This window comes from Moschus berezovskii, chromosome 13 (assembly GCF_049115385.1).
Source record: "Moschus berezovskii isolate FMDL1 chromosome 13, NW_MosBer_1.0, whole genome shotgun sequence".
NCBI lineage: Eukaryota > Metazoa > Chordata > Mammalia > Artiodactyla > Moschidae > Moschus > Moschus berezovskii.
Window position 1 is genome coordinate 66592055 of NC_142472.1, and position 26310 is coordinate 66618364.

The window sequence follows — 26310 nt, forward strand, 5'->3', positions numbered from 1 at the left end:
AAAAAAGGTTACAAAATTAATACTATAATTCATTTAAAAATTATTATAGAAAAAATGCATCATATTATCTTCAGGTAATAAATAGGAGATTATAATTTTAATTTTATACTTTTATCTATTTTCTACAAAGAAAATACACACATAAAACAGAAAAATATATTAAAAGATTTACCAAAAATTAAAGACTTAAAAATTAGTAGTTAATCTGATAGTTGTATTATCTGATTTCTGTCTCTATATTGAAAACCATATTGCCACAGCTACCACATGCAAAGTAACAAAAAATAACAAGCACACACTCAAACATTGTCACATGTCAGTTTATTGAAGAATTTGTGAAGCTAAAGAAAACTCCAAAGGCTATAAGCCATGATGTTTCACAATTACTTTCCCGTATTTTGTTCAGGAAACACAAAATTCAAATACAAAGAAGTGTTCGAGTGAATCTGAAAATTGCCCTCATCCTACCTTTTTTCAAAAGGTGGTAATTAAGGGTTTGGAAGTACGGTGGCAAGGAGGAAGGATGAAAGTGGGACATGAAGAAGGCAGATAGTTTTGCTCAATTTCACTTTCAAAGGTTCGAATCTTTCCTATTTTTTTTTAACATGTTTTGCACCAAAAAAGGAATCAATACTTTTCATTCCACTCTTGTCAACTTTAGCCAAAGCCTTCTGAGCTGCAGTCATTTTGCTATTTTTCTGTTAATGAAAATAAGAGAGAAAAATCATTACAAATGTAACACTTAGAAATCACACATGCAAATCAGACAAGACCATGCATGTCTCAAGGTTCATTCAGGGAGGAAAGCATGCTGCTAAAAACATGCTTCATAAGGAGTGATTCTTTATAAAAGTTCTGATTTCTGCTCAGAATTCATACCTGAGACAAAGTATGTCAACAGGCAGGAGACAAAACTGCTGCCTTCTAAGGAGTGGAATGTTACAACTGATGGTTTACTTGTGGGGAGAAAATTCTGGAGGGTGTACTAACTGCAATAGCGCAAACAGTGGAACTGACACAGGCAGCAGCTGTCAGAGGGAGGAACTATAGCCTTGTATTACCACGTGATGAATAACTCCCAGCCTGCCACCATCTGACTTCATTCAGAGGCTCTCTGGGACACCAAGGACAGAGCAGTTACATTCACAAGATAACTGACCTGTGCTGCACAGCACCCAGGACCAGCAGGATAGCGGTCGCTTTTCCTCCAACCACGAAAAAACACCTTCCAAAAAGCTGACTCCAAATAACTCTGCCTTTTAAAACTCTATCTCTTCCTGGTCACTGTTTTTGTTTGCCACGCATGTCCTATAACAAAGCACTGGCAGAAGGGAAACAGCAGCTGACTGTACTTCAGTGTTCAGCAGAAGCATAGTGATGGGAAGCAGCAAAGAAGAAATCATCTGTCTCCCAGCGAGTTGTGAGACAAAGTCACTGCCAAAGTATCTTTCAAGGGCACAGTCAGGGTATGATCCCTGGAAACTTGCTTCTTACATTCTGTCACTTATAATTTACTGGGCTTAATGTTTTGGCTGGATGGGGAAGAGGGAGAGTCTCGCTGAGACAAGTTATCCTCTGTCCCCTGCACTTAACTCACATCCTGGTTCAACCTCTTAGCTCACTGGTGCTGTGCCCAAGGTGACACGCTGGGAAGCAGCACTTAGGGTGGGGCGGAAACGTTCCTCATGGAGAAACTCAAAAACATCCCTGCTCAAGAAAGCACTGACATAACCAGCTATTTAGCCAGATCTCAAGTTGGATTATTCCCTGATATGCCATGCCTAGATAAATAACGTGTAAGGAATACAGTTTTTAGAAACCATGGAACCTAAGGGAGAGTAAGTGTTGCTAAAACCTAAGTGGAATTAATTTATCTTGGGGCAGGCAAGGTTAAGCCTAAAAACAATGAGAAAATCATTAAAAAAAAAAAAAAAGAAACTTCCATATTTAACCCTCAGAAAAGCTTAGAAAACAGTTCAAAAGTTGAATGAAAAGGCTAAAAAAATTGGAAAATGATTTGTACTTTATATGTCATGAAAAGTGTTAATAGCCTTAACTTAGATTGAACTCTTACAAATCAACAAGAAAAACATTACTACCCTAATGTAAAATCAGGCAAGAGACATGAACTGAAAACTAGCAAAACTGCAGATAGGTAATAAGCATTTGGAAAAACACAACCTTTCTACCCAAAGAAATGTAACCTAATTAGACAGGCAAAATTTTCAAGAATAAAACCAATACTCAATGCTGTCAAGACTGTGAGATAAATACTCAGCAGCAGTAATGGCTGGGAGGATAAATTTCTGCTATCTTTTTGGAAAGCTTCTTAGCTATGTATGTGTCTTAGTAATCGTGGAAAGAGCTCATGTTTTCTAAGCCTTTACTCTTAGTTTTAAATTGTGTCTAATGAAATAGAGATGCAGACTGTAAGTAAGAATGTTTTATCACTTCATTAAGACAAAAAGAAGCAGAATAACATGTGTCCAAAAATAGGGGAATGAAATAGATTATATTCTACATGGTGAAATAAAATAACAGTGACTGAATATCATCAGACCATTTATAATTTTTCAAAGAAAGCTTAATGACATCAATATTTTTACAACACAGAGCTAAATGAAAAGGGCACAACTCCAATACATATGTATGCCAATTCTGAAATCTACATATGTATTTATAATGATGTGAAGGATAAAGCTTAGTAAGGAATGTTATGAAAATATTTGCTGGGGTGATTGCTGAATTGGGGGCTGATAATAATTGCTATTATCATAATTTCGGGGAAGCTACTAGGCAGTTGAGTTGACAAAACATTACCTTTGAAGCCTGTTCCTCTGCCCCACCCTATCACTCTGGATATACTATATTACGAAGCTTAGGCACACTCTTACTGATAACTCTGCCTTTCTTTATCTGTAAAAAGGTCTTCCTTGCTTGATACTTTCATTGTCACTCACAATTTTGAAATAGTTCCAAAGTCACTGAAACTCAAGTTAATAATTCTTCATGGTTAAAACGATAAAATCACAGTCAAGCATGCAATCATTCCTGGAAGTCCCCATGCAGCAGCATCAGCCACGGGATTCAGGAGTATGCCGCTAACACCCGGACACGTACCTTTACAGTCTTGATATCTTTGGAGTTAAACTTAGTATAATCTTCTTTTGCATTTACGGGCTCATCTGATAACTTTGCTTTCTGCAATGTTAGAGCAGTGAACTGTCAAACGTAACCTTGACACTTACATCAACCCATTAAAAAAAAAAAGAACACCAAACATGAACAGCTTGGACCACTGTGGCGGCCGAATGGAGCCGCAGACCCAGCAGAGGGCTTATTCTTTACAAGTCCCTTCACTTTTTGCCACTTCTCTAGGAACGTTCTAAGCCAGACAACCCTTCCGAGAAGCAGCTTTGGTGGTAAAAGGGTGTGAGCAGGCAAGCCCATGGCCCAGTCCTGAGGTGGTCGAACAGTGTGATCACATACTCCATGTACCAGGGATGGGGGCATCTAGATGAACACTGACTTCCAGGACAGTGTAAGGGGGTGCATGCAGACACACAAATCAAAGAAGAGAATTTCTTTTATGGTGGCCATGGGTCCAGCCAGAACCTGCTTTATTCACCCGCAGGACAGTGTGATGTCCATCAAGGAGTATGGGAAGAGTATCCTTATTATTACCATCTTTGTGTCCTTTCAGTTTATCTCATTTTATCCACATAAGAACAACCTTGCAAAGCAGGCAGGCAGCAGAGGGAACCACAGAGGTTGCGTGAACCGGCTTAAGGTTGCCTAGCAGAGGACTTGAGGTGAGATCTCACCTTTTGTACAGGCGCTCTTTGCATGGGACCCAGTGCAACTAAGTCAGCCGTTACCTCCTGCTTTCACCTTTCACATGAGCATTTTGCAATCAACAAATGTGAGAATCAGGTCAAGAGCTAGACTGTGGCCTTTATGATCATAGTATAGTAGGAATCGTGACATGCTTATTTCGTAGAAGGCACATGACAGGCAGGTGAGTTTTGATGTTTATCATGGGGAACTGACTGCACTGGGATTACAACTTGGACTCTTTACAGATTTTCAAGCTTTTTGTGGAGATGCTGACATGACCCAACATGGACCCACACTAGGAACTGCAGGTTTGTTCCCAGCTTCACTCTTCTCACCAAGCTTTCACTAAACAAAGAGCTATAAAGTCGGAGCTAAAAGATGCCACAGCACATGTATAAACAAGTAGGCACATGACACATCTTGAAATTCTTCACCAGCACACCGTTGAATATGCTGGGAAAACATATTAACTATAACATCTACTTAAAGTTTTGTTATTTAAAAGCCTGAATCACTGCACATTTAGGGGAATGCTTCAGAAGAAATAGAAAAGTGGTTCAGAAAGACTAACAACGCATCTAAGTGGGTACAGCTCTGGAAAGCGAAGGGCAGACAGTATACAACACAGGAATTAATGCTAAGGTTGGTCTTATTCCTACAAGTGATTTGCAAAGAAAACTCAGCCACATCCCCACATCCACTGACTGTATTCAGCTCTGTGAGCTGACACTGGCAAAGTCAAAAGACAGAAGAGGGTGAGGTTAGGAAGCTGGCCTCAACATAGGCCAACTTAAGAGTTATAAAATAATGTGAAACATATTAAGGCAAAAGAGATGCAAAGATACCTAATGGCCACTGGAATGTGAATTTCTGCAAATGATCAACTATATTTCTGTAAGAATCAAGCAAATCCTGGACACAGATGGGAAAGTCCTACTCCTGTTTAAACTACTACATCATCTGGTGCAGTTTGCGATGTACACACTAGAGCCTCAGGAAGACACAATAGAGCAGGAAACCTTAGAAAGCAACTAAAATAATCCAGAAGGTGAAGCTGAGATGTAGGAGAAATCTGGGCTTAGCAAAGTACTGCCCACAGGCTGTCTGTTTTTACAAATGAAGATTTACTGAAATACAGCTGTACTGATTTGTTTATGAATTGTCTGTGGCCATCTTTGTGTGGCCAGAGGGTAGGTTCTTGTTTTGTTGCAGAAAGAATTTGGGAGATGAGACTCGGATGCCAAGTAAGCAAAGATGTATTGAGTGATAGTACACTCTTGGGAGGGAGCCTGGGCAGGCTCAAGGGACATAGTGAGGTCCTTTTGGCAAGCTGGTTATATGAGGTATGAAGGATTGGGTGGAATATTTATCCAGGAGGAATGGGTTTGGGGGGTAATTTCTGGGTTACTGTCCCAGCCCTACCTTCCCAAGAGGACGGGGAGTTTCTGTCCTTATGTGGTCTTGCTCGGATCTGTCATGGCACAGGTACATGGTAGGTACTGCTCTGTGCAATGTTAGTTCTGTTGTAATGTGGGCATAGTGAGCAAAAGGTTACATTCGGACCAGAGGTTCCTGCATTTCTTTCTTTGCCTCTGGGCCCTTGTTCTCACAAGACATATGGTCTCCTGTTGGCTCGGAGGTTCCCACTTTTCTGTGTTTGCTCCAGGACCCCTGTCATTGCAAGATGTATTATGGTCACCTGACCTAGGCCTCCTTCTCTGCTCATGTCTGGCTAATGGTTTGCTCTAAATTTCCCTTCTCAAGGAATCTGCGCCCTTCACATATTTTTAAGGGTCAGAGGTCCCATGATCTGTCTTCTGGAGCTGCCTCAAGCTGAGCAGGGGCATGGTGCCTGCCTGCGGGGCCCAGATCACCTTGCCCTCTGTCAGAGATGAGGTTTCGGGGTCCTTGACAGTGGCAGAGACAGAGAATGGGGAGTAGACAGAGGCTGTGGCCCTGTCCCACAGATGTCGGTGGTCCCCACTGTCATGAAAGATGAGTTGAAATCCCTAGTGTATCGTCATCTGTAGGTGACACTGAAGAAACGAACTTAACAAGCAGGTTAAAAAGGGATAGGCACAAAAATCAGCAAATCCATTATTGTGATCAGAGATCCAAGCAGGGGCAGGAACCAGGTTGTGTTTGATAACACCCCTCTAACTACAGGCCACTGGGGTTACCCTTTCTGAAAGTGTGTAGCCTTTGGGCCTGTTCGTATGTGCCTTGGGTACCGTCTTCCACCTGGCCAGTGGTGTTGATGCAGGTGTAGCACAATTTATTGATTACTGCACAGACCCTCCCTGCTCAGCTGGGAGACAGTCCAGGTTGTCCATCTGTTCTCCATCACTACATTTGCTATGGGATTAAGGGATCCCCTGTGATCCTGGCCAGAATAGACAGAATATCTGACAGGTTACAAAGTGCTGCCTCAAGGTAGGTAACCCGCCCCCCACCCCCCAGTGAAATCGCCCGTTGGATCTGTCCCCAATTAATTAGTTACTTAGTGAGCTCACCAGTTCTGGTGTCCACCAAAACATCTGAAGGAATAAAGGGCTCACCTACCACCAGTCATTTCAAAGGGGCTGAGCCTTAGCTCTGTTTTGGGGGCTGCCCTGATTCTCAGGAGGGCTGTGGGTAAAAGCTTTGTCCACGGTTCCAATGTCTCTTGACAAAGTTTAGCCAGGGTTCTTTTTAAAGTTTGATTTGCCTTTTCCACTTTCCCTGACGACTGAGGTGTCCAGGCAGTGTGGAGGTGGGGGCAAGTGCCTAGAGCTGGAGAGACTAGTTGGGTGACCCGAGCCACAAAAAAGGGACTGTGGCCACTCTGTAAAGACCGTGGAAGTCTCAACTGAGGAATCATTTCCTTAAGTGATGTCTTTATTACCTCCTGGGCTCCCTTGGTCTTAGTTAGAAAGGCTTCTACCCATCTGGTAGAAATTAGGGGACACCAGTGGCTGACAGGAGGCCCCCCTCACAAAATATAAGGCAGCTGGAGGCCACTGGGTCCAACTGCTTGCAGAGATATGCCATCAGCCATGGGACTAGTCCCACCTTTGGGGCAAGAATTCCCAGGGCTAATCCCTGTTTTTCTGGGGAAAACAGAGTAAAGAGCTTATTTAGATCTGGAATCTCTAAGGCTCGGGCACTAGGCAGGGCCATTAAAAACATGTTTGTGTGTGTGCTGCAAGTCACATAATACAGAACATACTATTCTAACCATATTTAATCTCTGAACAGCTCAGTGGCACTAAGTACATTCACATTCTCTCCATTTTCCAACTAACAAATCCATCTCTCTAAATGAAGACTTGGTCTCCATTAAATACCAAGTCCCCATTCCGCTTCCCCACCCGCTCCACCCCCTGGCATTGACCAATATACTGTCTGACTTTATGAATTTGACTATTCTAGGTACCTCATGTAAATGGAATCAAACAGCATTTGTCTGCACCTAAAGTATACTGGTGCATATTAAAAAGCAGAGACATTACTTGGCCAACAAAGGTCCGTCTAGTCAAGGCTATGGTTTTTCCAGTAGTCAGGTATGGATGGGAGAGTTGGACTATAAAGAAAGCTGAGCACTGAAGAACTGATGCTTTTGAACTGTGGTGTTGGAGAAGACTCCTGAAAGTCCCTTGAATTGCAAGGAGATCCAACTAGTCCATCCTAAAGGAAATCAGTCCTGAATATTTACTGGAAGGACTGATGCTGAAGCTGAAGCTCCAATACTCTGGTCACTGACTCATTGGAAAAGACCCTGAATCTGGAAAAGATTGAAGGCAGGAGGAGAAGGGGATGACAGAGGAGAAGATGGTTGGATGGCATCACCGACTCAATGGAGATGAGTTTGAGTAAGCTCCAGGAGCTGGTGATGGACAGGGAGGCCTGGAGTGCTGTAGTCCATGGGGTCACAGTGTCGGACACAACTGAGTGACTGAACTGAGAGTATATTGGAAGGCATTTTTAAGGTTAACTAATCTGATCAAGGAGAAGGAAATGGCAACCCACTCCAGTGTTCTTGCCTGGAGAATCCCAGGGATGGGGGAGCCTGGTGGGCTGCCATCTATGGGGTCGCACAGAGTCGGACACAACTGAAGTGACTTAGCAGCAGCAGCAGCAGCAGCAGCAATCTGATCAAATGCTCCTGTAAACTGACCATCCAGTCTACAGGTTCCATGTCTAGTCCCTTCAAGTCCTCACATAATGGCTTAAGTGAAGTTGCTCATCTGTGTGCAACTCTGTGCGATCCCATGGACTGTAGCCTACCAGGCTCCTCTGTCCATGGAATTTTCCAGGCAAAAGTACTGGAGTGGGTTGCCATTTCTTTCTCCAGGGGATCTTCCTGACTCAGGGACTGAACCCAGCTCTCCCGCATTGCAGGCAGATGCCTTACTGTCTGAGCCTGCAGTTCAGTTCAGTCGCTCAGTCATGTTCGACTCTTTGCGACCCCATGAATGGCAGCACGCCAGGCCTCCCTGTCCAACTCCTGGAGTCCACCCAAACCCATGTCCACTGAGTCGGTGATGCCATCCAACCATCTCATCCTCTGTCGTCCCCTTCTCCTCCTGCCCTCAATCTTTCTCAGCATCAGGGTCTTTTCAAATGAGTCAGCTCTCCGCATCAGGTGGCCAAAGTACTGGAGTTTCAGCTTCAACATCAGTCCCTCCAATGAACACCCAGGACTGATCTCCTTTAGGATGGACTGGTTGGATCTCCTTGCAGTCCAAAGGACCCTCAAGAGTCTTCTCCAGCACCACAATTCAAAAGCATCAATTCTTCCTTGCTCAGCTTTCTTTATGGTCCAACTCTCACATCCATACATGACCACTAGAAAAACCTTGACTAGATGGACCTTTGTTCGCAAAGTAATGTCTCTGCTTTTTAATATGCTGTCTAAGTTGGTCATAACTTTCCTTCCAAGGAGTAAGTGTCTTTTAATTTCATGGCTGAAAATTTTAAGATTTTGGAGCCCAGAAAAATAAAGTCTGACACTGTTTCCACTGTTTCCCCATCTATTTGCCATGAAGTGATGGGACTGGATGCCATGATCTTAGTTTTCTGAATGTTGAGCTTTAAGCCAATTTTTTCACTCTCCTCTTTCACTGTCATCAAGAGGCTTTTGAGTTCCTCTTCACTTTCTGCCAGAAGGGTGGTGTCATCTGCATATCTGAGGTTATTGATATTTCTCCCGGCAAACTCGATTCCAGCTTGTGCTTCTTCCAGTCCAGCGTTCCTCATGATGTACTCTGCATATAAGTTAAATAAGCACGGTGACAATATACAGCCTTGATGTACTCCTTTCCTTTTTGGAACCAATCTGTTGTTCCATGTCCAGTTCTAACTGTTGCTTCCTGACTGTATACAGGTTTCTCAAGAGGCAGGTCAGGTGGTCTGGTATTCCCATCTCTTGAAGAATTTTCCACAGTTTATTGTGATCCACAAAGTCAAAGACTTTGGCATAGTTAATAAAGCAGAAATAGATGTTTTTCTGGAACTCTTTTGCTTTTTCCATGATCCAGCAGATGTTGGAAATTTGATCTCTTATTCCTCTGCCTTTTCTAAAACCAGCTTGAACATCTGGAAGTTCACAGTTCACATATTGCTGAAGCCTGGGTTGGAGAATTTTGAGCATGACTTTACTAGCGTGTGAGATGAGTGCAATTGTGCGGTAGTTTGAGCATTCTTTGGCACTGTCTTTCTTTGGGATTGGAATGAAAACTGACCTTTTCCAGTCCTGTGGCCACTGCTGAGTTTCCCAAATTTGCTGGCATATTGAGTGCAGCACTTTCACAGCATCATCTTTTAGGATTTGAAACAGCTCAACTGGAATTCTATCACCTCCACTAGTTTTGTTTGTAGTGATGCTTCCTAAGGCCCACCTGACTTCACATTCCAGGATGTCTGGCTCTAGGTGAGTGTGAGTGATCACACCTTCATGATTATCTGGGGTAATCCCCTAAAGAAAGTGAAAGTAGCTCAGTCATGTCTGACTCTTTGTGAACCCATGAACTATACAGTCCATGGAATTCTCCAGGCCAGAATACTGGAGTGGGTAGTTTTTCCCTTCTCCAGGGGATCTTCCCAACATAGGGATCAAACCCAGGTCTTCCACATTGCAGGCAGATTCTTTACCAGCTGAGCCCTCAGGGAAGCCCAAGAATACTGGAGTAGGTAGCCTATCCCTCTCCAGCAGATTTTCCTGACTTAGGAATCGAACTGGGGTCTCCAGCATTGCATGGTGTGAAACAAAACCCAGGGACCCAAATCCTTCAAAATCCAGCCACTTCTAAAAAAGTTCTAAGCTGTCTCTTTGAATGTGGTGGTTGTAGGCAGAGGACTGCTGTTAAAGGAGCACTCTCCTGTGCTTAGAACATGTCCCAGGAAGGTGACTCTCTGGGAGGAAATTTGGGCGTTCTATGGGGATATCCTCTGAAGCCGGGAAACTGAGGATCTGTGCAGTGGTTTGGTCTGAGGCTTCCTACAAGGGACTGCAAATAAGGAAGCCATCTATGGATTGTAATAATGCCCCCATCTCTAATTTAAATGCCTGCAGTTTCTTCGCTAGGGCATTGCCAAGTAGGTATCAAATATTCTGGAATCCCTGGGGAAGGACAGTTCAGGTATACTGTCGAGTCACACTGGGGCCTGGATTGGTCCATTCAAAGGGAGAGAGGTACTGGGAATCAGTCTGAACAGGTATAGAGAAGGAGGCATCTTTAAGCTCAAGGACTATAAACCAGGCCGTGTCCTCCGGGATCTGAGAAAAGAAGGAGTATAGATTGGGATGATTAGATGGAGAGGAATCACAATTTCACTGATGAGCTGAAGACCTTACACCATTCTATATGCCCCGTTTCGTTTGAGGACAGGCAGGACTGGAGTATTACAAGGAGACTGGCATAAGACTAAATGCCCACATTTGATGAATTTTGAGATCAGGGTTTGAGGCCCTGTGGAGCCTCTGGTTATATGGGGAACTGATACCTAGAAGGCAAGAAGATACTAGCTTCTTTAATGGTGATTTTTAACGGAGTAGCAAATTTTGCCCATCCTGGGATTCTTTGATCCGAGATCTGTGGATCTGTAAGTTTTCCAATTTCTGAGGAAAATACAGGCTAGACTGTCTGAGTCTTGTATGACACATAGTTCAGCCAAAAATAGGCCTTGATTTTCATTTTCAGGCAGAGCAAAAGTTGCCCCCAAGGCTGACAGAAAGTCTCTTCCCAATAATGGGCTTGGGCACTCGGGCATGACAAGAGACTTGTGAGTTATGATGGTCTTTCCCCAGGTACAAGTTAAAGGGGTGGTCAAACGTTTTCGTTTTGGCCTTCCTTCTACCCCAACAATAGAGCAGGTTTTGGGGACAAGATGCCCAGCATGAGAAGTTAGGACGGAGTAAGTGGCTTCCGTGTCCACTGAAAACTGGACAAGAGTACCTGCCCCATCAGTGGCCCGCCACGTCCCTCCCACGTGATGGTGGCTGTAATCTGAGGGGCCCTGGGGAGTCCTGGATCTCATCAGTCAGCCACGGCCGTGACTGGAGTGGGGGAGTTCCTCACTCCCTTCAGAGCCGAGGGCTTCCTCTTGTCCCATGGCCCATCTTCCTATAGAGTGAGCCTCGGGTAGAGACCAGGACCTATTTCCTGGGCATTCCCTGCTCCAGTGTTTGGGGTTCCCACTGCTAAAACAGGCTCCTTTACCTGGCGGGGGTCTTCTGGGAGCACCTCTGTGGTGATCAGGAGGAGGGTCAAGACCGCCATGACGGCTGCTGGAAGTCTGGCCCCCACTGCTAAAACAGGCTCCTTTACCTGGCGGGGGTCTTCTGGGAGCACCTCTGTGGTGATCAGGAGGAGGGTCAAGACCGCCATGACGGCTGCTGGAAGTCTGGCCCCCACTGCTAAAACAGGCTCCTTTACCTGGCGGGGGTCTTCTGGGAGCACCTCTGTGGTGATCAGGAGGAGGGTCAAGACCGCCATGACGGCTGCTGGAAGTCTGGCCCCCACTGCTAAAACAGGCTCCTTTACCTGGCGGGGGTCTTCTGGGAGCACCTCTGTGGTGATCAGGAGGAGGGTCAAGACCGCCATGACGGCTGCTGGAAGTCTGGCCTGCCAGTGGGCCCTTCTTATGTCATGCTGCTGCTTCCTTTCTTCCTCAGCCTGGACTCTGTTGTTAAAGACACTGGAGGCCGCATCAACAAAAAGGCTGAGAGGGGTCTGGGACCCCAGGGCGAGCTTTTGAAGTTTCCAACGGATGTCGGGGGCCAAGTGGTAAACGAAGTAGGTTGCAAGCACAACACGTCCCTCAAAAGTGTATGGTCCACTCTTGTATATTTTCTGAGGCATTTACCAACCTGGCGGGAAACAGGGTTTGTTCTGACCTTGGGTGGCCTCTTTAACCCTACCACAGCTGACAGGTTTAACTGTGCACCATTTCGTCCCTTCAATGAAGCAAAGGGTCGTGCGTGCTAGGGACACTGGGTTGGCCTGGCTCATAGTCCCACTTGGGATCAATCAGTGGCACTGCCGTCATGCCCCCGGGGCAGTAAGTGGGTTAGATGATATATAATTCATCATCAAATGCTTGAGGCTGTGCCCAGATAGGGGTCTTTTCCTCAGGGGCGTAGCAGTGGGAAACGACAACATTCAGGGTCCTTTCGAGTAAGGTCCAGGGAAAGAGTTAGCCCCCAGAATCCTTCAGTGAACTGGTCAGGGGCCCCTGAGAAGCAGCCTACGTGAGGGTGGCGCTGGCTGAGGCCAGACAAAGGGAAGGGGGTATGAACTCTGGGATTTCCCTGAGGTCTGCCTACTGCTTCTCAGAGTGGTGAAGGGGTGGCAAGAGCACTCTGCTGCACTTCTCGCACAGGAGAATGAAGAGGATTACACTGTGCTGGAGGGGTGAAGATGGTGGAAGACTATCAGGACTTAAGTTCTTTAGTCCGAGACTTATTTTCCTCCAGAGATGCTACCAGAGAGGGTTTTTGTATAATCTGAATCAGTCCCAACTGATCAAGCTTCCCCAACACAGGACATGCATAGCTCTGGATTCTCTCTTGGGGTCATACAGGACTTAACATAAGGAAACTCTATCCAATTTCCCTGCCTTTCGTAAAACCTAATCATAGGATGCTATTACAGTTGAGACTTCCATTTTCCAGCCAGGCTTCCTTGTCCTCAAGTTTACACTGGGGCCTGGCTGTATTACAAAAGAAGATGAACTTTTCCTGTTTTAAAAACTTGTCCCCGTGACTGAGAATGCACCCCAGGGGTGAATCCTTGGGGATGGAGAGGAGGCTTCCCGTGAACCTTCAGGGAGAGGGCTCCTGTAAAAGAGAGGAGCACTACCATTAGGGGGCCCTTGTAGGGGTTCCCTCTGTCAGGACTGGCTATAGGCACCTAGTCCTGCCAACCTTGGCCAATATGGAGGTAGCGGCCACATGGCAACCTTGCCGCTCTCACAGTCCCATGACCTGTGTCCTACCGTGGCCTCACACCTCATAATTGCTCTCATAACTGCAGGCCTCTCTCCCCAAGTTTCATGGGTATCCCTCTCGGACAAACCACTTAAGGAGTTTCTCAGCTCCTCTGAAGTGCGCCAGGCATGTGCTTCCTCCAGATATTGGTCCCTTTGTGGCTGAAACATAAGCCACTTCCCTCCTCAGAACAACCCTAACTCCTCTGCCTCTCCCTGGGATCGGCTGTGACCTTTCCCTGGTGGCTCAGCTGGTAAAGAATCTGCCCGCAATGCGGGAGACCTGGGTTCGATCCCTGGGTTGGGAAGATCCCCTGGAGAAGGGAAAGGCTACCCACTCCAGTATTCTAGCCTGGAGAATTCCCTGGACTGTATAGTCCACGGGGTTGCAAAGATTGCCTTGCTTGTGGCACACTCGGCCAACCAAGTAATCAGAGGAACCCAGGTGTAAACATCCATACGGGCCATATACTGGAAAGCACTGGAGCTGCTATTGGTTTGGTGTGTCCCCATGGCGGGGGTGGGGGGAGCAGTGGGAGCTTTGCCTACCTTAAGGCAATGCTCTGTAAACTGTCAGATATTCTATCTACTCTGACCAGGATTACAGGGGATCCCTTTATTTCCTAGCAGATATAGTGATAGATAAGATAGCCCCGGACTGTCTCCCAGCTGAGCAGGGAGGGTTTGTACAGTAATCGATAAACCGTGCTGCACTGACATTAACACCACTGGCCGGGTGGAAGACGGTACCCGAGGCACATACGAACAGGCCCAAAGCCACACGCTTTCAGGAAGGGTAACCCCAGTGCCACCTCCTTCTGGCCTGCAGTCAGAGGGGTGTTATCAAACATAACCGGGTTCCTGCCCCTGCTTGGACCTCTGATTGCAATCTTACTTTTACTGACTTTTGGCCCCGTCCCTTTTAACCTGCTTGTTAAGTTCATTTCTTCAGGTTACAACAGAATCACCTACAGATGATGATACACCAGGAATTTCAACCCATGGCAACCCACTCCAGTAGTCTTGCCTAGAAAATTCCATGGATGGAGGAACCTGGTAGGCTACAGTCCATGGGGTCGCAAAGAGTTGGACATGACTGTGCGACTTCACTTTCTTTTCCTTCTTGACACTGGGGACCACCGACATCTGCGGGACAGGGCCGCAGCCTCTGTCTACTCCCCACTCTCCGTCTCTGCCACTGTCAAGGACCCCGAGACCTCATCTCTGACAGAGGGCAAGGTGATCTGGGCCCCGCAGGCAGGCACCATGCCCCTGCTCAGTTTGAGGCAGCTCCTGAAGACAGATCATGGACCCCCTGACCCTTAAAATATTTGAAGGGTACAGACTCCTTTAGGGGAATGTCAGAGCAGGCCGTTAGCCAGACACGAGCAAAGGAGGCATGGGTCAGGTGACCACATACATCTTACAATGACAGGGGTCCCAGGGGGCAAACAGAGAAGTGGGAACCTCTGGGCTGACAGGAGATCATAAGTCTTGTGATGACAAGGAACAAAGAAACGCGGGAACCTCTGGTCTGAATGTAACCTTTTGCTCACTATGCCCACATTACAACAGAACTAGCATTGCACAGAGCAGGACCTGCCATGCGCCTGTGCCATGACAGATCCAAGCAAGACCACCTAAGGACAGAAATTCCTCATCTCTGGAAGGTGGAGCTGGGATGAAAACCAGGAAATCACCCCCTCAGTCCCTCCCCCCTGGATGAATATTCCTCCTAATCCTTCACACTCCATATAACCAGCTTGCCAAAAGGACCTCACTGCTGTTCCTCTGAGCCTGCCCAGGCTCCTGCCTGAGAGTGCACTGTCACTCAATAAACCCTTTGCTTACTTCACCTCCGAATCTCATCTGTGAATTCTTTGTGCAACAAAAAAAGAACCTACCCTCCAGTGACCGCATCAAAGGCTAAATCCTTCAATCCTTCAGTTTAAGATCTCTATGTTACTAAGGAAGACAGATATTTGAGAGAAAGAAATATGCTTCGCTTTTGGAAGGAGAAAAATAAGAAACAAACAAATATGCCTGTTACCTTAGTTAGAGCAAGACAGCTATATTTATGTCCCCTGGTGCTGCTGTGGGTCTGTCCCAGATCTAAAGATAACTTTAGATCTTACATTAACTGCTTCCTCCAGTGAGGAAAAGATGAACTTCCTTGGAGAGTTTGCTAAAAAAAGTCCCCAACTAACAAGGATGCACTTTAAATTTTATACCCTTTCCTAAAAGTCAAAGTATTGAATGTTTTTAGAACCATCACCACCTTCAAACAGTAAACAAATGAAAAAAAAAATCCTGAGAATGTTGGCCGCCTAGAAGGCAGGGAAGAAGGAAAGTTCTTTAGCATCCATGCTACGTTCATTCACAAGGTACTCATTATTTTGCCTGCTGGAGACTGACAGCCTCACGGACAAGCTGGTGCATGTGTTTATTTCCCTGTGTCTGAGCAGCACTTACTAGTCTGCAATCAGGCCCGGACTCAGGGATGCTACTCTTTGCTCTTAGGTGTGGTCTGTGAATGGCTTCTCTACTCCATGTATCTGAGAGTCCACAGTGCAGAGGAGCTGTGGGTGGCAATTTGAGAACATCTGGCAGAGGAAAGGTTTTTCAATGATTCACAAAGATTTCACACAAACTGTGTTCATCATTTCGAGTACAGACACTAAAGTGTGGTCATCCTTGCTCAAAGAATTCTGTGTTGCAAAAATCATGTTCTATGCACCTCTGTGCCCATGACAATTACATTTGGCAAAGTGAGTTTTAGTTATAGAGTTTTTCTAATGATTAATAAAGTTAATTATAGGATCTAGCTCATGCAAGAAGACTTAATTTTAATTATGATTCTCTAATATGTCAACACAGATACTGAGCTAGAACCAACTCTTCCTTGATTTTCATAGCACCTTATTTATGATTCACCTAAAATCCATGAAAATAAAAATACTGATGGAGAACAGTATAATCTTTATTCCACATAAGGTGGATTAAATGCTTTAACATATACTAGAGCAAACTAAATGTATGTGGCAAAAGTATACTATTTTTCCAGGTGCTCCAAAGATACCTTAGTCAGTTTCTTACCTTTGATGGAGGGTTTCGCACTGAAGCTGGAGGTTCTGGAAGCCTGAAGAGTGAAAAATAAAAATTAAGAGTCATGGTTTTTCATAGACAAGCAAACAGAATGACCGGGCCAACTTAAGACTTAGTAAGTCCTGTTTTCATCTAATAGTTTCATCTCCATATATCTTACTGTTCGATCACCTCAGTATGGAGCATGAAATTTTTCTATGTGAAAAAATGTGCATTTAGCTACTTAATTCTCTGTACTGGAATTCTGAGCTAAAAAACAAAATTAGAAGTCACTGGTTGCAATGGAATTGCTTTCCTTTAGTCTCTATAATTATGTATTTTGGTATGTATTTTTTCACCATAAATGATGAATCTGCTGCTACTGCTGCTAACTAGCATATATTTAAAAATGAACTCCTAATTCTAACTGTAACACTCAGGGGTTCTTGCAACCAGTATCCATTAAATTAATTTGTTCCAATTAAAAAACTGTCAATTAAAAATCACCTCCAAACCATAAAGTCTGTGATACAACTCATGAATAATCTCTTATCAGAAAGTGATATGACAAACCATACTTGCTTGTGTTCTCAGTCGTGTCTGATTCTTTGTGATCCCATGGACTGTAGCCTGCCAGGCTCCTTTGTCCATGGGACTCTCCAGGCAACAATACTGGAGTGGGCTGCTATTTCCTTCTCCAGAGGATCTTCCCAGGAATTGAACCCACATCTCCTGTGGCTTCTGCATTGGCAGGCAGATTCTTTACCACTTGAGTCATCTGGGAAACCTTATATAAGCCATAATAAAACCCTATTTCTAGGAAACCAAGCACAATTATGCTTAATTATGACTAAAGATGGACCATACTTACTTTAAATATTTAGATAAGTCATCACTTAATTGCTTAGGGATGTAATCAGATATCAGACCATGGGCATAATGAACATAATCCTCTGAAAGAAACAGAATGGAGAAAAAAATTTAGTAATAATTATGGTTGCTTCACAGTCAAACTGACTGGAGTTCAAATTCTGGCACTATCTAGCTTTGGAGAGTCACTTAAGCTTTGTGTGTGTGTGTGTGTGTGTGAAATGGGGATGCTCCTATGTATCTGTCAGAGTGGTGGGGGGATATGATGTATGAGATATCATATAGAATGACACTGAAGATATGATGAGATAATAAAGTATAATACAATAGATGCCCACTAAATAACAGATAAAAATTCAGGGTTCTTCTCTTAGTTGAGGCCCTTGAATACAAATAAAGTTCAAACAACAGATGTTTGAAATAGTCATCTTTTCTAGGTTGGTTTCAATATAAACTAAATCTAATTACTGAACAGTAATGAGTATACTCATTTAAGAGAAATAATATACAATGTGTCTCTATTAAGTACTTGCTGAATGTTACATATCAGTTCAGTTCAGTCGCTCAGTCGTGTCCAACTCTTTGCGATCCCATGAATCACAGCACGCCAGGCCTCCCTGTCCAACACCAACTCCCAGAGTTCACACAAACTCATGTCCATCGAGTCGGTGATGCCATCCAGCCATCTCATTCTCTGTCGTCCCCTTCTCCTCCAGCCCCCAATCCTTCCCAGCATCAGAGTCTTTTCCAGTGAGTCAACTCGTCGCATGAGGTGGCCAAAGTATTGGAGTTTCAGTATATATAACCCCAAACTAAATGGGATGAAGTTGCTCACTCATGTCCATCTCTTTGTAACAACATGGACTGTAGCCTACCAAGCTCCTCCGTCTGTGGGATTTTCCAGGTAAGAGTACTGGAGTGGGTTGCCATTGCCTTCTCCAGGGGATCTTCCCAATCCAGGGATTGAACCCAGGTTTCCCACATTGCAGGAAGACACTTTACAGTCTGAGCCACCAGGGAATCCCAAACTAATAAAACACCTTAAAAATGTAAAAAACAAAACTCAGTGGAGTGTATAATCATGTCTTCAGCATCTGGATTTTCAGTACTAAAACGAAGCTCTGGTATCAATTAAATACAATTACAAAAGAGAAAATCTGTTTTAAAGCCCTCTTCCTCAATTTAGTATTTTTTTTGCATAATACTAGGGGATAATCAAACTCAATAGATGGGATAATCACAAGGGGATATAAACTACCAAAAGCACTATCCCAGGCTTGCTGCTGGGATATTCATTTCCATCTTTTTTCCCTTTTCTGCATTTGACATCAGGATAACAATCTGCCTCAGTATTATCAATAGTTAGAAAGGGACTGCTGCCTGGATGACCTGACCTCAAAGTCTTTTAGTAAGAGACTTTCACTGCCAACACTGAGAAGTGAAAAGTTATCACTGGACCCTTCTTATTTTAAAAAATTAATTAAATTTTTTTATTGAAGGATAATTGCTTTACAGACTTTTGCTGTTTTCTGTCAAACCTCAACATGAACCAGCTGTAGGTATACATATATCCCCTCCCTTTTGAACCTCCCTCCCATCTCCCGCCCAATCCCACCCCACCCCTCTAGGTTGATACAGAGCCCGTTTGAGTTTCTTGAGTCATACAGCAAATAAGAAAGCCAACATATCTGTTTGCTTCCTCTGGCACATATCAAGCTAAAGGTCTAAAAAAAGGCAAGAATGTAAAGAGTATAAAGCTTACTTTATGGCTGAAACACTAAATGGCAATATAACGAAGCCCAGACTCTTAGATTTAGATATTGGTTTGGTAAAAACACCGGACTCGGAGTAGACGAACTCGTCTGCTAGCTAGAATGGGTGACCCTGAGTAAGTGATCTGCTTCTCAGAGACCAGTTTTTCATTTTTAAGATGAGAACATCTGTCTAAATAACCACTAACATCTCTTCTCCTGCTTTACTGAAAATCTATGGCTTTATCCCATCCATCGTCCATGATCTATCCATCTATCCGGCCAGCCAGCAATTTGACTCAGTCTCTCTCCTTCTGTTAAAGCCTATCAGAGACACCGACAGCTAGTTAATTCAGACGTCAAGGGCAGTCCACCACTCCCAGAATGGTGGGAGCCAGCCATTATCTGTGTATGCAAGGTACTGTGAGGTGGATTTCTGCACATCAAAGACTGCCTGAATCATAGCCAATCACCAACAGGCTGCTTGGTTGTTTTGTTTTTTAAATGACGAAACTCAGATGTTTCGGAATTGTATATTTAGAACAGGGGAACACTGAATTAGAGTTTAAAGTCAGGATAACTACTGTCTTACCATTTCAGAAAGTAAATTGTATCAGATAGCTGTTGTGATTCAACTATACATATAAAGGTAAGAGGACACTACAATGAGAAAGGCAAAAGAATGTATCTTAAAGAATAAATTGTCCAGTGAATAAATTTTCATCTAAAATCAAAATATTGAGACCTACAGTAGGACTTATGCTTCCGGAGAGTAAGATGCAAACAGATACAGCTCTGGAAATCCGTGCCCACCAAGAACAGAATCACAAAAAGGTTACGAGTGTGGGCTTAAGTGCCAGGTGAGCTCCATCAGTAGTCCAGCTCTGCCATTTATTAGCTGTGTGACTCTGCACACAGCCTCGAAACTCGCTGTAAAATGAAGCTGGGAGGGGGGCTCAGATGAGCTAGTCTGTGCACACTGGCAACTCAGTAAAGGCGTGACACACAACACACCCTCAATAAATGATAACAAGGGTTGTTATTACTATTAGTGCAAGATATAGATTTTGTGAATGAATGACTTAAGTAACAGTGATAGAAGTGATCTACAGCAGAAGTACTACTTGGTTTTGAAATAAAATGCACACCTGCCATGAGATCTAAGAGAACACATTGGCAAGAATGTGAAGCTTCTGAGACATTAAGGTTTTTAAATCCTAAGGTGGGCATTTACACATTGGCGACTTACTCCAGACAAAACAAACAAAACAAAACAAAAAATGATTCACGTACCATCCTTGTCGCTGGAAACCTGGCCACCAGAGAAAAATGCAGTAGACTGCACCCGGGCACTGACATTCACCTTATTGGTTTTCAATGCTGCCACAGTTTGATTAACCTACGAAATAACCAAAGGGGGAATATCAGGATATTTTCAACTAACTTTAGAAACCCTGACTTTCCAGACTTTCTAAACCCATAATTTCAATCCAGGGTGGCTCAGAGGTTAAAGCGTCTGGCTCCAATGCGGGAGACCCGGGTTCGATCCCTGGGTCAGGAAGATCCCCTGGAGAAGGAAACGGTAACCCACTCCAGTATTCTTGCCTGGAGAATCCCATGGACGGAGAAGCCTGGTAGGCTACAGTCCATGGGGTCGCAAAGAGTCAGACACGACTGAGCGACGGAACGGAACGGAAGGTCCAGGAAGAAGCAGTACAGATCTAGAGATATCTTCAGAAGATGAGAGATGGCTTCATATTTGGAGAAAGGTGAGGGGTACTGACTGCACTGCACGATGAGCTCGGTACATGGACTTGCTAAGGCCGACACCATGTGAGAGCACTGACTCTGGAGGCAGGCTGCTTGGGTTACTCTGTGACCATGGACTGCTTACTTAACCTCTCTGTGCCTCCATTTGTGAAAGGGAATGAAGATGGCGCTGACCTCACAGGACTGTCGTGAGGACTAAATGAGTTAACGTATGTGAAGCCCTTAGGACAGAACACAGCACAAAATTTGTATTTTATGATTTTCTAAGGAGAATAAATAATATCAATTTCTCACTTTCTAGGAATTTAAGAAAGGAAACACAATAAATATAAACTTCAGTTCGCTATTTCATGTCATTATCATTTGCTAAGAGCAAAAACTAAATGCCCAGTTTCTTCATCTACACGGAATCCCACATATGCAAAGACTACTGATAATGCAAATGAAGAGTGAAACATATGCACTTCTTAAATCTTTTCCCTACTTCGCACAAAGGAGCCTGATTAATACTGCAAGGTTCATTTCCATGTTCCCAGGCTCCCAGTGTGCCCATTAACCTGATGTGACAAACATGTTTTTCATATATAAGACAGAAGAGAATCTTAGGAATCAGTGCTAGAACTGATATCCACAAAACTTGCAAAAACTCTGTCATCCACATATCTGGTCTGGTGAGATTCTTTATCACTGTGAAAGTAAGCTATATCCTTAGATCAGTGGCTTTTTTGTTTCTTCACTGTATGCACAGTAAGAAATACTCAGCAACCAAATACCCTAAAACATACATAAATATGTTATAGAGTCATATGTAACACTTGCCCTTACCTTGTGCTTTTTTAAAATAAACAACATAAGGATATATATTTGATTATATGGAACAATTTCAGTTTTTTCTTTTGCAAATTCTTTTCCATTATGGTTTATCACAGGACACTGAATAGTTTCCTGCGCTATACAGTGGGACCTTATTGTTTATCCATTCTATACATACCACTTTGCATCTGGTAACCCCAAACTCTCAATCCAACTTTCCTTTGAAATCATCCTAGTCTATCCTAGCCCATTCTATTCCATTCCATTCCAAGAGAAATACTGGTTGTGATCCACTAAATTGATTGGAAAAACACTGCAAGAGATCTTATATTAAGTTTAATTCTTAGGATCACCAAGATACAGGGCTTGCCTGGAATAAGACCCGTCTTCAGCATCTAGACACTAAACCTGAATCCCGTCTGCCTGGTCCCCTGCAGGTTGTGTGTGAGCAATGTCAACTTCTGAGATGCCGGCAGGACTGACAGAGAGCATATGTGGCCCTGCTATTACCTGGCTTGGAAGACTCAAGTCTATACCAGCAACTAGCAAGAACTTCAGTGGTGAGGATCACGGGGAAATGGGAATGCAGGTCAAATGAATAAGCACATCAAGCTAAGTCCAGAGCTACATGAGTTAGGAAAAGCGGAAAGTCAAAGGTTCTTCTTGCACTTGGAAGATTTTCATATAGCTTCTCTCTTGCAGGTGGACTTTCAAGATGGTTTTTGGGGTCAGGCTTACTACCTTCTCTCTGAACATTTTGAAAAAGAACATTAAACTCTTTCTGCCACAAGGTACTGAGAGGTACTGTACCTTTTTTTCTAGCCATTTTAATGTCTTCTCTTTGCTGTACTTGTAATATTTCTTCTTGTCTATTTCTGGATTAAATTAAAAGAAAAAAAGACAGTGTAGTAGGTTAAGCAAAAAGTAAACTCATAAGGCTATTTCATATACAAGATAACAGTTTAAAATTTTCAAGGAATTCCCCGGTGGTCCAGTGGTGAGGACTCTGTGCTTTCATTGTGAGGGCCCTGGTTCAATCCCCGGTTGGGGAAGTCCACAAGTTGCAAGGTGCAGCCAAAAAATAAATAACATTTTATATTTTTTAAAAACTCAATTAATAACCCTGAGAGCATTCTTGAGACACTGAAAAAAAATTCCTAAACAGAACTGGGATACCTCAGGTTTCACCAAATATTAAATGAGTGAGAATTTAAGAAAATTATCAAATTATACAGATAGTTCTTATCACATGGAGAAATTTTCTTCTCTTCATTATATCTATATGAGATGGTAGATGTTAACTCAATCTACTGTGATAATCATTTCAAAATATATGCAAATTGAACTATCATTCTGTACAATATAAACCTACACAGTGACGTATGTCAATTATTTCTCAATAAAACTGAAAACAACTGTACAGATAAATCTGGAGGAAAGGTAATTTTTTAACTGAATATAATTGACATACAATATTGTATTAGTTTCAGGTATAGTGATTTGATATTAACACATACTCTGAAATGGTCACCACAGTAAATCTAGTTATTGTCTGAAAAGTCATTTTTAAAACTCAGCAAATTAACACACCAAGCCATCTTCATTTTTCTGAATAATTTTAAGATCATCCCAATGTTTTTAATGAAAGACTTTTCTAAAATAAAAACGGAAATCCCAAGAAAGAAAATTGAAGCTAAATGCAGGTGCCTAAGAATTTCATTGCATACATTCAGGAAAAGAATTGTGTTAACTACTTAGAACTGTTCTGGTGGGAATGGTGGAGAAAGAAGAAAAGATTTATCTTTTAATGTATTACCAATATAGCTATAGCTATTTCAGGGGAATTTAGATTTACGACAGGCTCAATTTGGCCCTTTATGGGGATAAAAGTTTCATCTCCTATAAATTATACTTCCTCTTCTCACAATCCAGCTAGCTTTATGTAATCTAACGGCTTAATGTCACGTATAGCATATATATGGTATATGACATTAAGCCGTTATTTCCTCGGTAACACCTCATTCATCGGGTTTCTTGTTTTCTGTGCGATCCGCAGGGGCAGCCCTTCCCTCCCGCCTCCCGCCTCCATGCAGGAGTTAGCCTCAGGACCATTGGGATTCCTAAGGCCAGATGCAAGCTTGCCTTTTTCTTTCCTCGGTAATGACGCTTTCTCTTTCCTCCATAATCATGGTGGGAAACGGAAACTGCTTACTCAGGGGTGGTTTTCTGCAGACGGTTAAACTGCTTGAGCTTCAGTAAGACGGTTTGTTCGGGGAGGGGCTGGCCTGTCCTCCCCATCTCAGCCCGTGCTCGTCAACACTGCGGGCACTAACTAACTAGGAGACGGGCAGAGTCCGGGCTGGCCCTTTGCGCCCATGACCCCAGGACCTGTCACTGGAATAATGAAAAGGAGAGGCTGCAAACGGCCTGCTGGGGAACCAAGGCAGGTGAGACTAGACTCAGCCTCCCTGGAGCTGATGCAGTACTTCTTTGTACAAAAGGAGGGCTGCCTCTAAAAGCACAGGGCCACCACTCAGAACATGTGTGCTACTGACTGAGTCTCAGACCTTCCAACCGTTGCCTGAGACAATCTCCCTAGAGGCTCCCATCCAAGAATCCCACCTTGCCTCTGCCACTTGCTTGTCTCTGGCCTCTGCTTCCAAATTTCATGAAAGGATGTTTTTACAACCTGCCACAGCTTTCCTTCCTCTTGCTCACTGTCTGAGCCCCTTGCATGCCCCTTCCCTCTGGAAATGCTGGTTCAGAAGAGGAGACCAGGCTCTGAGCTGTACTGCTGGGGCTCCTACACCCCCAGTGCGTGATGTCACCTTGGGAAGTCACCTATCAAATGAGGGGATGGCACAACATCTGGCACATAGCAAGTACTTCATATTATTTAAGAAAAAATGAAATAACTCATTAGTGATAATAACATCACATCTTCAGGACTGTGCTAAGTTCTTCATACATGTTTTCTCACTGAATGCTCAGAATGAATCTCAGATGGAAACTACTATTTGTCTCCACCTTAAAAAACTAGTTTTGAGTGAAGTTAAAATAAATTGTCCAAAGTCACTGAGCTGGTAAACAGGAGCACTGGATTCCTTCTCAACCTGACTTCAAAGCCATGGATTTGGTGTTCATTGTGACCTTATAGACTGCAGAATTCCAGGCTCCTCTGTCCATGGGATTCTCCAGGCAAGAATACTGGAGTGGGTTGTCATGCCCTCCTCCAAGGGATCTTTCCAACCCAGGGATCAAACCCATGTCTCTTACATCTCCACATTGGCAGGTAGGTTCTTTGCCACTAGAGTCACCTGGGAAGCCCGGATATCATTTTACTAGTGTGTTGAGTTCTTTATACATTTGGGATACACACACACACACACACACATATATACACACACATACACTATCAGATATTTGTCATGTAAATATTTTCTTTCAACTGTAGTTTGTCTTTTTTTTCTTAATGGTATCTTTCAGAAAACAGAAGATATTAATTTTAATGAAATGTAATCTATAATTTTTTTAATGGTTAGTGGGTTTTGTGTTCTATGAAATCTTTGCCTATCCTCAAGGTCACAAAGGTTTTCTTCTATGGCTTTTTCTAGAATTTCAGTAGTTTTCATTTTTTGCATTTAAGTTATTAATCCATTTCAAGTTAATTTTTCTGTATGATTCTGAGGTAAGAGTCAATGTTGTTTTTCACATGGATATCCAATTTTTTCAGGTCATATGTTGAAAAGATTATCTTGTCTCCCATTGAATTGTCTTGACATCACTGAAAAAAACAATTGGTTACATAAATGTTGGTCCACTTCTTTTCTCTCTGTTTGGTTCCATTTAACTATCTCTTTATCCTTGTACCAATGTCATACTTTCTTGTCTGTTGTAGTTTTACAGTAAGTCCTGAAATCAGGTTGTATAAGTCTTCCAACTTGTTCTTCTTTTTCAAAATTGTTTTGACTACTACAGATTCTCTGAATAGTTTTATAAATTCTAGAATCAGCTTATCGATTTTTACCAAAAAAAAAAAAAAGCCTGAGAGGCACTGCATTAAATCTATAGATGACTTTGGAGAAGATGGACATCTTAACAATATTGAGTCTTCCAACTCATGAACATGGTATACCTCTCTATTTAATTCCTTACTTTCTCTCTCAATGTTTTACATGGCTCAGTGTACTGGTCTTACATATATTATACTACCTTTATCCTGACAACCTCATGATTTTTTAATATTACAAATGGCATGCTTTTATTCCACTGTCCAATTGTTCACTGCTAATATACAGAAACAGAATTAATTTTTGTATATTGACCTTATATCCTGGGAACTTGCTTATTAGTGCCAGTGATTTTTTTTTTTTGGTAAATTCTTTTGAGCTTTTTATATACATGACCATATTGTTGATGTAAAAAGACAATTCACTATTTACTTTCTAAGCTGTATATCTTTAATTTTGTTCTTATCTTATCAAACTGTCACGACGTCCACTACATTGGTAAGCAGGCATGGAGAGGAATGATGTCCTTGTACCAATCTCAGGGAAAAAATGCATTCAGTCTTTCATCATGAAATATGATATTAGCTTAGGTTTGTCATGGATATCCTTTAAAAGAATGAGGAGGTTCCTTTCTATCGCTAATTTGCTGAGAATTTATATAATGACTGAATTTTGTTAAGGGTTTTTCCTACATCTATTGAGATGAT

General features: G+C 43.1%; 1 protein-coding gene across 2 annotated transcripts in view; it reads right to left on the bottom strand.

Moving 5' to 3' along the window:
• Nucleotides 1-277: 277 nt before the first annotated feature.
• RNASEH2B (ribonuclease H2 subunit B) overlaps nt 278-26310 on the bottom strand; it is a 65504-nt gene continuing 39471 nt past the window's right edge. Inside the window, exons 6-11 of one of the 2 annotated variants that reach the window (XM_055426155.2) lie at nt 22404-22468; nt 20304-20409; nt 17261-17342; nt 16402-16444; nt 3121-3201; nt 278-698 (exon numbers count right to left, since the gene is read on the bottom strand). In XM_055426155.2, the coding sequence (XP_055282130.1) occupies nt 591-698; nt 3121-3201; nt 16402-16444; nt 17261-17342; nt 20304-20409; nt 22404-22468 (485 nt within the window). In that variant the 3' untranslated portion in view covers nt 278-590. The remainder of the gene's footprint in view (nt 699-3120; nt 3202-16401; nt 16445-17260; nt 17343-20303; nt 20410-22403; nt 22469-26310) is intronic. The other variant, XM_055426154.2, reaches the window with a different exon arrangement.